The sequence below is a fragment of the Solanum dulcamara genome, chromosome 3, assembly GCF_947179165.1.
Source record: "Solanum dulcamara chromosome 3, daSolDulc1.2, whole genome shotgun sequence".
Taxonomy (NCBI): domain Eukaryota; kingdom Viridiplantae; phylum Streptophyta; class Magnoliopsida; order Solanales; family Solanaceae; genus Solanum; species Solanum dulcamara.
Genome location: NC_077239.1, coordinates 74,752,520 through 74,766,057, shown reverse-complemented (window position 1 = coordinate 74,766,057; position 13,538 = coordinate 74,752,520). Strand labels below are relative to the sequence as shown.

General features: G+C 34.9%; 1 protein-coding gene across 2 annotated transcripts; it reads left to right on the top strand.

Moving 5' to 3' along the window:
* The first annotated feature begins 7,395 nt into the window (after positions 1 to 7,395).
* On the top strand, positions 7,396 to 12,216 carry LOC129882924 (translocase of chloroplast 159, chloroplastic). Of its 2 annotated transcripts, XM_055957428.1 has the most exons (2): positions 7,396 to 7,627; positions 7,772 to 12,216. In XM_055957428.1, the coding sequence occupies exons 1-2, from the start codon at positions 7,579 to 7,581 to the stop codon at positions 11,902 to 11,904; spliced, it is 4,182 nt and encodes a 1,393-aa protein (XP_055813403.1). In that variant the 5' UTR covers positions 7,396 to 7,578; the 3' UTR covers positions 11,905 to 12,216. The 2 variants fall into 2 exon arrangements, with proteins under 2 accessions (XP_055813403.1, XP_055813402.1); XM_055957427.1 differs by having other exon boundaries at positions 7,396 to 12,216.
* The last annotated feature ends 1,322 nt before the right edge of the window (positions 12,217 to 13,538 follow it).

Genomic DNA, 13,538 nt, shown 5'->3' with positions numbered 1-13,538 from the left:
TGTCTACTAAAATACCTACTCCATTCCTATACTTCGATCTACTAGAGGACCAAAGCTTATAACCGTCTATCTCCTTAGCTTTTTGGCCTACCTATTTGGTCTCTTGGACACAAGCTATATTAATCTTTCTTTTTTTAAGAATCTTAACTAGCTCTATGGACTTTCCTGTTAATGTCCCAATGTTCCAAGAACCTACTCTCAGTCTAGATGCTTCTTTAACCCACTTACCTTTCCCTACCCTCATCCCCATCCGTGTCCTCATTCTCGAACGAGAACATGATCCTGGTCTACCATAACTATCCAAAGCCACAGAAATGCGTATGAAGAACTAAGTTATTTAAAGGTCTAAATATAAAATGTCCTAAATGTACTAAATACAAAATGTACTACAAGTGTGTGAACAAAGAGTAGATTTGAAAACCGGAGGTATCAACTCCAGTTGAAATGAACTTGGTTATCGCTGGAAAATGTTGTTCACATCGAAAAACACTTAGTAGCGAAGAAATTTGAGCTTCTGAATCTGATTGAATCTCTGAATGTCATCAGAATTTGCTTGGAGCTGCCGGAATCTGGACAACCAGTTTCACCGGAAAACACCAGAAGACGAGAAAGAGATGGTCAAGATGAAAGGTCGTTGAAGATGAGAGAGAGCTTGGTGCTGCTTGGGTGCTTTTGTTCTGATATGGTGGTCACCAGCGAGATAGACAATGCTGCCGCCATCTCTTTCCTGCCTGTTGCCTAGGGTTGCGTCGAGAAAGGAAGAGGAAATGGAGAGAAGAAGAGAGAGAAAGAGAGGAGAGAGAGCATGTGAGATACCTGGTGGATTCCGACGTAAGTGTCGTTGTTGGCGTAAGAGAAAGCGGCGGCCGTTGTCGGCGTAAGAGAGCGTAATAGTGTAAGAAAGCCGTTGTCAGCCAAAAGAGAGCCGTAAATAGAAAGGTTATGTATCATGAACAAAAATTGATATTCATTTACACTTAATATGTACAATACACCACAATTTCAAAATTCCCCAAAGATATGTAACTGATACAAACAATTATGATACGAACAACGAAATTTATATTCAACAACATCTGCTAAATTATTGAATAGTCAAAAAAAATATTTACTGATGGTGCAAAATCAAAATTGTACATTCTACTATTATAAAATTCAAAAAAAAAGCTACTCGATGTCCATTGATTCTCCTTGACCAGGATGACGTACTTCAGTCCCTGCATTGATAGGGAAAATAATTAAATATAACTTGAATTTGATATATTGTATATTTTTTATGATATTGTACATTTTCTATGATACATTAGAATAGATGATACAAAAGTGATCTTATGAATCAGATGCATGGCTAATCTCAAAGAGTGGGAAGGGATCTTTTTGATGACATACTTCAATCCCTGAATTGACAGAATAAATGAATTAGACCAAAATACTACCTGATATATTACATAATTTGCTTCAGGCAACAGAACATAATATGACACGTTAGAGTAGCAGATACATATCGAACTTATGTATCAAGTACATGACAAATCTAGATACATAATGAGCTTATGTATATTGATAGGAGAAGCTAAGTTTTAACTATTTATACATACAGAAAAAGTTGTGTATAATGAAAATTAAAAGACCTTTTGTATCAGGAACAACATAGAAGGCATAAATTGATGGATCCTAATCAACGCAAAATCAGTAAAAGGTTATGTATCATAATTAATACATAATGTATCTTGAAAATCATAAAAAGCTGAAGACTTTATGTATCATGTACATAATAGTAAAATCCATAATAGAACCTTATGTGTCATCATATGAAAATTCTATCAACACTTAAAATACAAGAAAAGAAATCTGATACATATAGTCTATATAAAATATGGTTAAAAAAAATTTGATACATTTTGTCTGATGCATTTATTCGCTACATTTTAGACTGATATATTTGAATAACTCATACCTTTGAAAGATTAGGGCGTGTTGTAACACCTTCGATTTTCGCTCTACTTTTGAGGTGATTTTTGAACTGTAGACTTCGACTTTGCAATTTGAGATTTTGATTTTACATATAAAGCATCTATAACTAATAGATCGTTGCAATGTTTGGATCTAATCTCTTTATACCCTTTATCAAAAGAATCAGAACCCGGTGAAACAAGAATTCCTTGATTTTGATTCAACTATGTGAGACCAACACTAGAAAATAGAACGGAATCCATATGTATCAGTGAATAAAAGAGTAAAAACAACAAAAAATTACAGTTGAAATATACGGAAGATTGAAGAAGATGAAATTGAAGTGAGATAACAGAGAAGGAAGAAATTGAATTACCTTAATTAGAAGCTTGAAATTCAGAAAATAATGGACTGAAAATTCAAAACATAAACTGTTGTAGTTGTGGCTTGAAAATAGGCGTGAATTTAGGATAGTTGGGAGAACTGAAATGGGATGTATCGATGAGTTGGAGAGAGAGTTAAAGAAAAAGGGATTTTTGAGATTTTTACAAATGGTAGGGAATAATAGTAAATATAGTAATATAAGGTGTGTAGTTAGGTAATTTACCCTTATTTTTTACTTGTATAATATCTCGTGCAACTGCTATGACTACTTCGTTCAAAAAAAATCTCACAACGACGAAAAGTCACAAATCTTAGTAATCGCCTTACCATCACGAGGAACAGACAATCTGTTGTGATCTAATGTGAATCACCATGTTATATCTGATTAATAATGAACGCAAATATAATCAGATTCTTCTTGTGTGTATATAAACCGTATGTCATGGATATGACAATAGTTGTGTGTATATAAACTGGATATTAGACACAATATGACAAGTTTTATATGATTGAATTCCAACCATATATTGTTGAAGTTGAGTCATTTTTGTCTGACTTCATCTATTTATGTCCAAAGTTTACGTATATATGACTGAAGTTCAAGAAATAGTTGATATATACAAATGATTTCAATTATATATGGCTGAAATTCAAGAAAATAACTGAAGACCAATCATTTTTTACTTCCAAAATGCATGAACTTCACTCATATATAGTGTCTAAAAATTAGACTTACCAAAACCTAACTTCAAACACGGTGTACAAAGTGCATATACAATATATATTCAAAAAAAAATAAAAATAAATACAAATTAAACAACAATATCAAAACAATCTGCCTCGCGTAATGTTTCAGTTTTATATCAAACGTCACTTTTGCAAAAGAAAAGAAAAGTCTCACTCTGCACGGCCCAAACCGAAAAGGGGGAAAAGTTTGATTTTTTCTTTTCATTCTCGTAAAGATAATTTAGGGTCATTTGCACTTTTACCTATATTTTATATTGGTTTTTAATTTATGCACCTCATAACAAATACTTCTTATATTCTAATTTATATGACACATTTCGAATTTTAATATTCAAATAAGTTTTTTTATCATAAATTTTTCATATATTTTTAAAATATTAATTATTGTGATTTATAGTACCTTTTACGTAGTTTTCAAATATGTAAATTTATTTCAAAAAAAATAAATTTTTCATATCTGAATTTATGATCAATTAAACTCTTTTGACTCTCGAAATCTGAATTGTGTCACATAAATTAAAACAAAAAGAGTAACTTTTTAGCAGGACATAGATATATATTCATATCATCACATCCCAAAAATTATGCTCGGCCATAACTTTAATTTCTAAATAATGCATATCTGGCTCACTAAACATAAGTTTGATAAATAAAAATTTTAAAATCAATCTATTTAAAAGATAAAATGTATAATTTTATAGATAATTTAGGCATTTGGAATATTATGGAAGCTGGAAAAGAAAAGGCCATACATTATAGATGAGGAAGCAGAGGTCCACACAGAAACAGTAAAACCCAAAGTTAAGACAAAAAATTTTAAAGCAAAGGGGACATATTTAAACAAACAAAAAACGAAAAAATAAAAAAAAAATGAAAAGGGTTTTGTGGGGAATTCAAATCCCCCAAAATATTATCATTATCATCATCATCATTTTCATCCAAAGCCAGCAGTTACAACCAAACAAATATGTAAATCCAAAATCTTCAGTAAGATTGTGACATTTCTTAAGTCCTTCCCAAACCCTAGTTGTCATTCATGACGGATTCAAAATTTTCATTAAGGAATTTTAAAAATAAAAATACAGTGTTTGAAATTTAAATTTGAAATCTATAAGTGAATTTTGAATTTTCCAAATCACTAAGACAACCTTTAATATTGTGCTTGAGGGATTCAAATCTACATATACACTAAAATTAAAACAAAAGTCTTATATATATCGCCCCCTTCTAGATCCGCTCCTGGCCACTCTATCTTGTTATAGTTTGTTCGGTTAGATTTTCAAAGTAAAAAATATTTATTTATAAAGTTAAAGCGTCTGAACATGCTTTTAAGAAGAAAAAAAAGTGATTCTGAAAATAACATAAATTATTTTTCAACTATTATTATTTTCGAAAACACTTTTAGAATCTTGACTAAATAAGTACTACTAATAAATTTATAATTTAACTGAGCACGATCCAAGACTTCAATATGTTTATACATAGTAGGTTTGTCCCACTACACTATTAGACTTTAGTTCGTGTCAAATTCAAACTCATGACGTGCATTTAATTCATACGTTATTTTTTTTTTATTTTGAACCAAAGTTAGGCGTTCAAAAAAATTAAAACCAAACTTGGAATAATTTATTTGGATATAGCTTGTTACGTTTCTAACAAAAAATTTGAGTTTGCATAAAAAAATTATATGAAAAATAAAGCGCTTCTTAAAAAGGCGATTTCATATTCACTACTTAGACCAGCGACCTTTGATTAAAAATAAAAAATAAAACACTTATCCTTCACTATGAACCTTGATTGTATAATTTTATTTAATTAAATTAGAGGTCGCTTGTAAAGATGTAACTTATTCATGTTGTAATTTTTATATAAGTTATACAATGATTGGTAGCTAGTTAGAAGGTAAATTATTCATGTATAAAATTAGTACAACATTTGACTTGCAATTAGAAATCCACATAACTAATACATGTATAAGGTATGAAAGAATTGATATATTATCGTATGCGGATAGAATGAAATAATTAATATACACACAATTAATATCTACGACATGTGAAGAGGAGAGTCCCAGATGCACCAGTGCGGAGATGTGAGAGGTTGGCCATGGATGGTTTCAGAAGAGGTAGGGGTAGGCCGAAGAAATATTGGGGAGAGGTGATCAGACAGGACATGACGCATTTACGACTTACCGAGGACATGACCCTAGATAGGAGGGTGTGGAGGACACACATTAGGGTAGAAGGCTAGTACATAGTGGTTTTATTCTCCCTTATTCGTAGGCGTATTAACGCACTATGATTTCTTGTACTCTGATGTATGTTATTTATGGTATTTATGTTATTATCCAATAATAATATCTACTATTTTTTGTGCTTTGATTATACTATTGTTTGGACCGTTTTCGTCATCTACTTATTTACTCTAATATTCTTGTCGACCTTTTTCTATGCTTTTATTGAGCCGAGGGTCTTTCGGAAACAGCCGTCCTACATTGGTAGGAGTCAGGTCTGCGTACACTCTACCCTCCCCAGACCCCACGATGTAGGATTTCACTGGGTTGTTGTTGTTGTACACACAATTAATATCTACGTATTAATATACATGCATAATTAATACATTGCTTTCCTTATTGCTGAAGGCCCCCCCCTCCACAACCCCAAACAACCTACAATATGAGTATATGTATGAACATTTCCTTTTGGTACCTGTCTTACTAACTAATTTATATAAGCATCCCTTAAAGTTATTAAAGGTGAAAGCGTTAAATATCAAAAAAAATAATCATTTTCAGAGATTGAGACAGTGGTGAAGTAGAAAATTTTGCTAAGACTTTTAAATATGCGATACATATGTATATAAAGTTATATTTAATGTATCAAATATAAATATTTTATATATTGTTTATATATACAGTATTATTTTCTGTCGAAAAATATTTTATAGTGAGCAATAATAAACGAAAATCACATTAATGTCCATTCTTTTCTTTTACAATAAACTCGACAGTTTAAATAGATTTTGATAAAACATTATACTTCAATTAATATATAATGAATTAGGAACATATTATTATGCATCAACTAAGAGGAAAATGAAGAAAATAGAGGAGTTGTTTTGTCTTAAACTACATTGAATATAAATTAACATTTTGAAAAAAAAAATGTGTATATGTTAAATGTGAGCATTCACATTGTTTATTTCATGAAATTTCATAAATTTTCTATTTTTCAGAGTTTAAATCAATATTTTTGATCAAAACTAAAAAATTCTACCTATTTACTACAATCCTTGTTAGTGATTATCAAAAATCTAAAATTCAATGTGAAATCATATATTGTCGCATGTTATATGTAGAGTAGGATAATAACAATCTCCTGAGTATACTTATAATTATATGGCGAGAAATATGATAAAAATGATCCTTTATATTTGGAATAAATTTAAAATGATGTCTTCAATATATTTGTGAGTAGTTTAGCTCCTTTTTTAGATTGTCAAAAGCGAGTGTTTCCATCCTCACAATTATTTGACACATTCTAATTATTATATTTAATAAGAATCGTAAAAGAAGTAATTTAATATGAACTCACATTTGATGTATAGTTTTACTATTTGTGATTTATATATGAGTTCGTCAACTTTTTTAGATACAATTTCTTTTTATCAATTTTAGTATTTGATACAATTTTTGTTGTGATTTATGAGATTTAACGAATTTTTTCTTAATGTTTCTAGTAAGTCCGTAACGTGTCTTCAATTCCCATAAAATTTCATAATATCTGATAACTCTAATATTAAAAATATTTAACAAATCAAAAGTATCCGTTGTTTACTTTTATTTATCCATTTTGAACTTTGCATTTTACTCGAGAAATAATAATTAATAAGAGTCTCTTCTTCTATAGTTAAGTTCGGAGAAGGAACTATAAGAGAGAAATGAAAATTCGTGCTCTAACACGACATATTCATTTTAATCATATTCGATCCTACCTTTTTTCTCTAGTTAATGACGCATATTGAACTTCAACCAATCTCGAACTGTCTTCTGTCAGACTAGCTTTCCCTCCCTCCCGAAGTTTTTTTGTCTGTTGATGACGCTAAAATAAATTTTACTTCAACACATACTGATAGATTTTAATTCGCACAACACACTTTTATTTTACCAAAATACTTATACTAATTGATGAATAGTCTTGTGTTTTGAGAAATAGTTTGTGGAATAATTAGTTACACAAGAATATATTGAAGGATCATTTTAAATATTTTTGTTGATAAATATTTTTTTCTTTCTAAAAGAATGGAATTTCTCAAAACCTCAAAGCCTTCCATAGTGTTTGCCTATAGAAGTATAAACCTTATCGTCTACTCTTATCTCACAAGAACCAAACCCCTCGTTTGTTCTCTCCACAGAGAACTTTACTCCTTTCCATTTCTCAATCCTTCAATTCTTTACAGTTGAGAAGCGGAGTTGTTGTTCTGGTTGTTGGCGCCATGGATTCTGAAGAAGCGGCGTCGTTTTCTCCTGCTGTCTCTTCTCCAGGTTCTTTTCCCATCAACAATTCTTCTTCTGCTTCTTCTAATCTTACTGAAATTGAAAATGTCTCCAAAATTAATGTAGAAATCACTGATTCTGATATTAATAGTAATAGCAATAGTGAGGGTAAAAGCGTTAGTGGTGTTTCAGGTGATGTAACAATTGTGGGTGGTCAGCAAGAATTGCCAATTCTTGCTGACCCAGATGAGGGAACCCTAAAAAAATCCATTGGTGAAGAGAAGTTCAATGATTCCTTAGAGGGTTCTGCGGAAGTTTCGATGCTGAAGTCAGAGAAGCCTATTTCTGAGGTTTCTATGAATGAGGGTGTTGAAAAAGTTGAGGTTTTGGGGGAAGGAAAGGGTGAAGGATTTGAGGATTCTGGTGGGGTTAGTGAAGATGTTGGTAGTTCTGTTCCTGTTATTGGGAATAGTTTACCTGATTCTACTGCCTCTGATGCCACCAAATCACCTGGGACGGGAATCGAGGGTTCTGAAGAATTTGACTCAGTTGACAAGTCGAATTCGATTGAGAAGGTGAAAGATAGTGGTGGTGAGGTCGCAGTAGGTGCAGAATTGAAAGAGGGCGAGGGTAGGTCCACTCAGGAGGAGGTGAAAGAAACTGTGGAGGATGAAAAGAGAGATTTGAAAGAGGGTGAGGATAAGTCTACTCAGGAGGAGGTGAAGGAGACTGTGGAGGATGAAAAGATAGAACTGAAAGAGGGTGAGGATACGTCCATTCAGGAGGTGGTGAAGGAGACTGTGGAGAATGAAGCTTTAACTAGTGTTGCTTCATCTAATTTGAAGGAGGCTGAGGAACCTACCTCGGTCATTGAAGAGAGTGCTATTGCTTCATCCAATTTGAAGGAGGCTGAGGAACCTACCTCGGTCATTGAAGAGAGTGCTATTGCTTCATCCAATTTGAAGGAGGCTGAGGAACCTACCTCGGCCATTGAAGAGAGTGCTATTGCTTCATCCAATTTGAAGGAGGCTGAGGAACCTACCTCGGCCATTGAAGAGAGAGCTATACATAGTGATGATACCGAAAAACCCAAGAAGGCTGTTGTTGAACAACCGTCAGAGTCTTTATTGGCTGAAACAGATGGTGAGAAGTTTACTTCCAAAGGAGATGCAGTTGTGGATGCTATTGAAGTCAATGTCTCAGGGAAAGGGGTTGCTGTTGTTGGAGATGTGGAAGAGAGCAAGGAAATGGAAGAACATGTTGAAGGTACTACTGATGAGAACGTGATATCAGTAAATGGAGTTGGTGAGACCAGACAACTTATTGAAGAAGTGGCTAATATGACAGTTGATGAAGTAGATGCACAGAACTCTAAGCCTGTGGTGGATGATATTGTTGCAGCTGCAGAATCAAAGCCTGTGGATAATATTCTTGGTGCTGGAAAACTAGATTCTGGAGACGTTCAGACTGGTGATGTGGTAGCTGTTACTGAAGAAATCAAAGAAGCTGATCCTGAAACTGTTGATAAAAGGCTGGACACCAAGGATGTTGATGTGGAACCTGAGCAGGCAGTGTCTGGAACTATATATGCCAATGGTGACCATTCCGGAGAAAGCATTGAGGGAGATGTAGTGGAAGTTGAAATCTCTGGTCAAACATCTGCCATATCAAGGTCAATCACTGGCTCAGAGCAAGATGGAGAAGCTAAAGATCATATAGATGAAGAAGCTGACCTTGAAGGCTCAGTTTCAGATGGAGAGACAGATGGTATGATTTTTGGAAGCTCTGAAGCTGCCAAACAATTTATGGAGGAGCTGGAAAGGGAATCTGGTGGTGGCTCCTATACTGGTGCTGAGGCTTCGCAGGATATTGACGGTCAGATTGTCACCGATTCAGATGAGGAGGCTGATACTGATGAAGAAGGAGACGGGAAGGAGTTGTTCGATTCAGCTGCCTTAGCTGCCCTTTTAAAAGCAGCAACAGGTAGTGATTCTGATGGTGGCAACATAACAATCACGTCTCAAGATGGATCAAGACTATTCTCTGTTGAACGTCCTGCTGGTCTTGGGTCATCACTCCGGTCACTGAGGCCAGCTCCCCGACCAAGCCAACCCAATCTTTTTACTCATTCCAGTATTCAGAACAGTGGAGAATCTGAGAACAACTTGAGTGAAGATGAGAAGAAGAAACTGGAGAAACTACAGCTGATTAGGGTTAAGTTTTTGAGGCTTATCCACAGGTTGGGGCTTTCCTCTGATGAGCCCATAGCTGCACAAGTTTTGTACAGGATGACACTTATTGCACGAAGGCAAAACAGTCCACTTTTTAGCATTGAGGCTGCCAAGATAAGAGCTCTCCAACTTGAAGCAGAGGGGAAAGATGATTTGGACTTCTCTGTGAATATCCTGGTTATTGGCAAATCTGGGGTGGGTAAGAGTGCTACCATAAACTCAATCTTTGGAGAGGAAAAAGCATCAATTGATGCCTTTGGACCTGCTACCACCAGTGTGAAAGAGATTAGTGGTGTTGTAGATGGTGTTAAGATTCGGGTATTTGATACACCTGGTCTCAAGTCCTCTGTGATGGAACAGGGTTTCAATCGCAGTGTCTTGTCTTCAGTAAAGAAGTTGACTAAGAAGAACCCCCCTGATATTTTCCTCTATGTTGATCGGCTGGATGCCCAAACTAGAGATCTCAATGATCTTCCTATGCTAAAGACTATCACAAGTTGTCTTGGCCCTTCAATATGGCGAAGTGCCATAGTCACCCTCACACATGGAGCTTCTGCACCTCCAGATGGTCCTACTGGATCCCCTTTAAGTTATGAGGTGTTCATTACTCAAAGATCTCATGTTGTTCAGCAGTCTATTGGGCAAGCAGTAGGCGATTTACGAATGATGAGTCCAAGTTTGATGAATCCTGTCTCTCTGGTAGAAAATCATCTATCTTGTAGGAGGAATAGGGAAGGACATAAGATACTACCTAATGGCCAGAGCTGGAGGCCTCAATTACTGCTATTAAGCTACTCAATGAAGATCTTATCTGAAGGAAGTGCACTTTCAAAGCCTGAAGATCCATTTGATCACCGTAAGCTCTTTGGTTTCCGCACACGCTCACCACCACTTCCCTACATGCTTTCCTCAATGTTGCAGTCGCGTGCGCACCCAAAGCTCTCTGCTGAGCAGGGTGGTGATAATGGTGATTCAGACATTGACTTGTATGATTTGTCAGACTCTGACCAAGAAGAAGAAGATGAGTACGACCAGCTTCCTCCCTTTAAGCCTCTTCGGAAGGCTCAGCTCGCTAAGCTCAGCAAAGAACAGAGGAAGGCGTATTTTGAGGAGTATGACTATAGGGTCAAGCTCCTTCAGAAGAAACAGTTGAGAGAAGAGTTGAGAAGAATGAAAGAAATGAAAAGTAAGGGGAAAGAGGCGGCAATTGACTATGGCTATGCAGAGGAAGAAGCTGATGCAGGTGCAGCAGCTCCTGTAGCAGTTCCCCTCCCTGACATGGTCCTCCCACCTTCTTTTGATAGCGATAATCCCGCCTACAGGTACCGCTTCTTGGAGCCCACATCACAGTTCCTTGCAAGGCCTGTTCTGGACACGCATGGTTGGGATCATGATTGTGGCTATGATGGTGTTAACGTGGAGCAGAGTTTAGCCATTGCAAGTCGTTTCCCTGCTGCAGTTACTGTGCAAGTCACCAAAGATAAGAAGGATTTCAGTATCAATTTGGACTCTTCGATTGCTGCTAAGCACGGAGAAAATGGATCAACCATGGCTGGCTTTGATATTCAAAGCATAGGAAAGCAACTTGCCTATATTGTCCGAGGAGAAACCAAATTCAAAAACTTGAAGAAGAACAAGACTGCTTGCGGAATTTCTGTTACATTTCTAGGTGAAAATATGGTTACTGGACTTAAAGTTGAAGATCAAATCATCTTAGGCAAGCAATATGTTCTAGTTGGCAGCGCTGGCACTGTTCGATCTCAGAGTGACACAGCTTATGGTGCGAACTTTGAACTGCAGAGGAGAGAAGCAGACTTCCCAATTGGTCAAGTGCAGTCTACATTGTCTATGTCTGTCATAAAGTGGAGAGGTGATTTGGCTCTAGGGTTCAACAGTATGGCGCAATTCGCTGTGGGACGCAATTCGAAGGTAGCTGTTCGAGCAGGAATCAATAACAAGCTCAGTGGGCAGGTAACTGTAAGGACAAGCAGTTCAGACCATCTCTCTCTTGCACTTACTGCTATAATTCCAACTGCAATTGGCATCTACAGGAAGCTTTGGCCAGATGCTGGCGAGAAGTACTCAATCTACTAAATTTCATTCTCATATCATCAGCATTGCATTTTTGGTTCATTAGACCTTATATTAAGGCATATTATCTGTCATTTTATTGAATAATAATGCTTCTGTTAAGTTTCCATCTATGTAGGATTCCTACTGTTTTGAGTTAAAAGTCAATTTTGAGTGATTGAATGTACTTTTTTGCCAGATGAAATCAAGAGGTTGGTGTTGCTTAAAATGCTTCGTACAATATATTGAACAATTGTGATTTTTTTTCTCATTTTGATGTACTTTTATTCAACAACACACATCTTACAAAGAAGGGTCCACAGGGATATGACAGAATTCTCTTGATTCTTTTGATATTTATTGTTTCATAACATGATATTAATTGAACCAATTGACACTTTTTGAGTGGTCGCATTACAAGGTCCAATTTTTGAGGAGAACTTGGTTTAGGTCTTCTTGACTTGTCAGATACTAGTCTTGTAGATCTGTGACTTATTCTTGGCAAGGACATGGTAAATGGATTGTGTCATAGAAGAAGCATTTGCTTGAAAATTTTCCAAAATCAAGTTTGCAAAAAATAATTCTCCTTTTTTTTTTGGAGTAAGTGTGTTGCATGAACCAATGGTCTATTGAAAACAATCTTTTTGCTTTGACAAGGTAGGGATAAAGTTTATGTACATATGACCCCTAAGTGTTTGTCTGTGCTGTTTATGTTTTTCTAAAATATTTGATAAACTAAGAGCCTGTTTGGATGGATTTGTTTTAAGTAACTTATAAGTTGAAAACTGTTTATAAGTTTTAAAAAAAATAAGTAGGTGTGCAGTCCAACTTATTTTTTTTTGACCTATAAGTTGTTTTCAACTTATATGCTTTTTAAAATAAGTTCATCCAAACAAACTCAATTATTTATTGGGGCTTATTTTAAGCATAAAATGACTTTAAATTGATCAATTAAATACTCAAAAAAATTAAAAATAATTTATAAATAACTTATAAGCCAATTCAAACGGGTTCTAAGTTGATTTTCCTTTTTCGTGCAAAAATGTCCAAACCAAACAGAATACCACCATTAAGCAAGCAGTTACATGAAGGATAAGTAGGGGGGGAAAGGTTAACTTGTCGACCTTTTATTGCTTTTAGAAAGCATTTAGAATTACATGTACAAATAAACTATCGAAAAATTGTCTAGATTTCCTTTTTCCTTTCAAATAAAATCATGCAAAAAAATATTATATATTTTAGTAATATACACTATCAATGTAAAAAGTATTTTACATTGTCATTATATTTTAAACTTTACCAATTAATCTATTAGTATATTTTACGCAAAATTGGAGAAACAACTAACGATCATGATGGATCTTGAGTCATTTTTTATGTTCTTGCTGCTTCTTCATGTCACATGAATTTTTTTTAATGTTTTTCTTCACTAAAAACAACAAATCACCGTCTCTTCATGGACAAAAGGCAACAAGAGATTGACTGGGCAAGGATTAATGCTAAGGGACAAAGTACTAACGCTGGAACTTATCACATGACGCTGCTTGTGTGTACTACATATGGTTAGAGAGGTACCATAGACAGTTCCAAGGAAGGAAAAGGCCTGCAATGTAACTCACTAGAAGTATTTGTTGGGTTTTAAAAGGTGTGAATGAAAA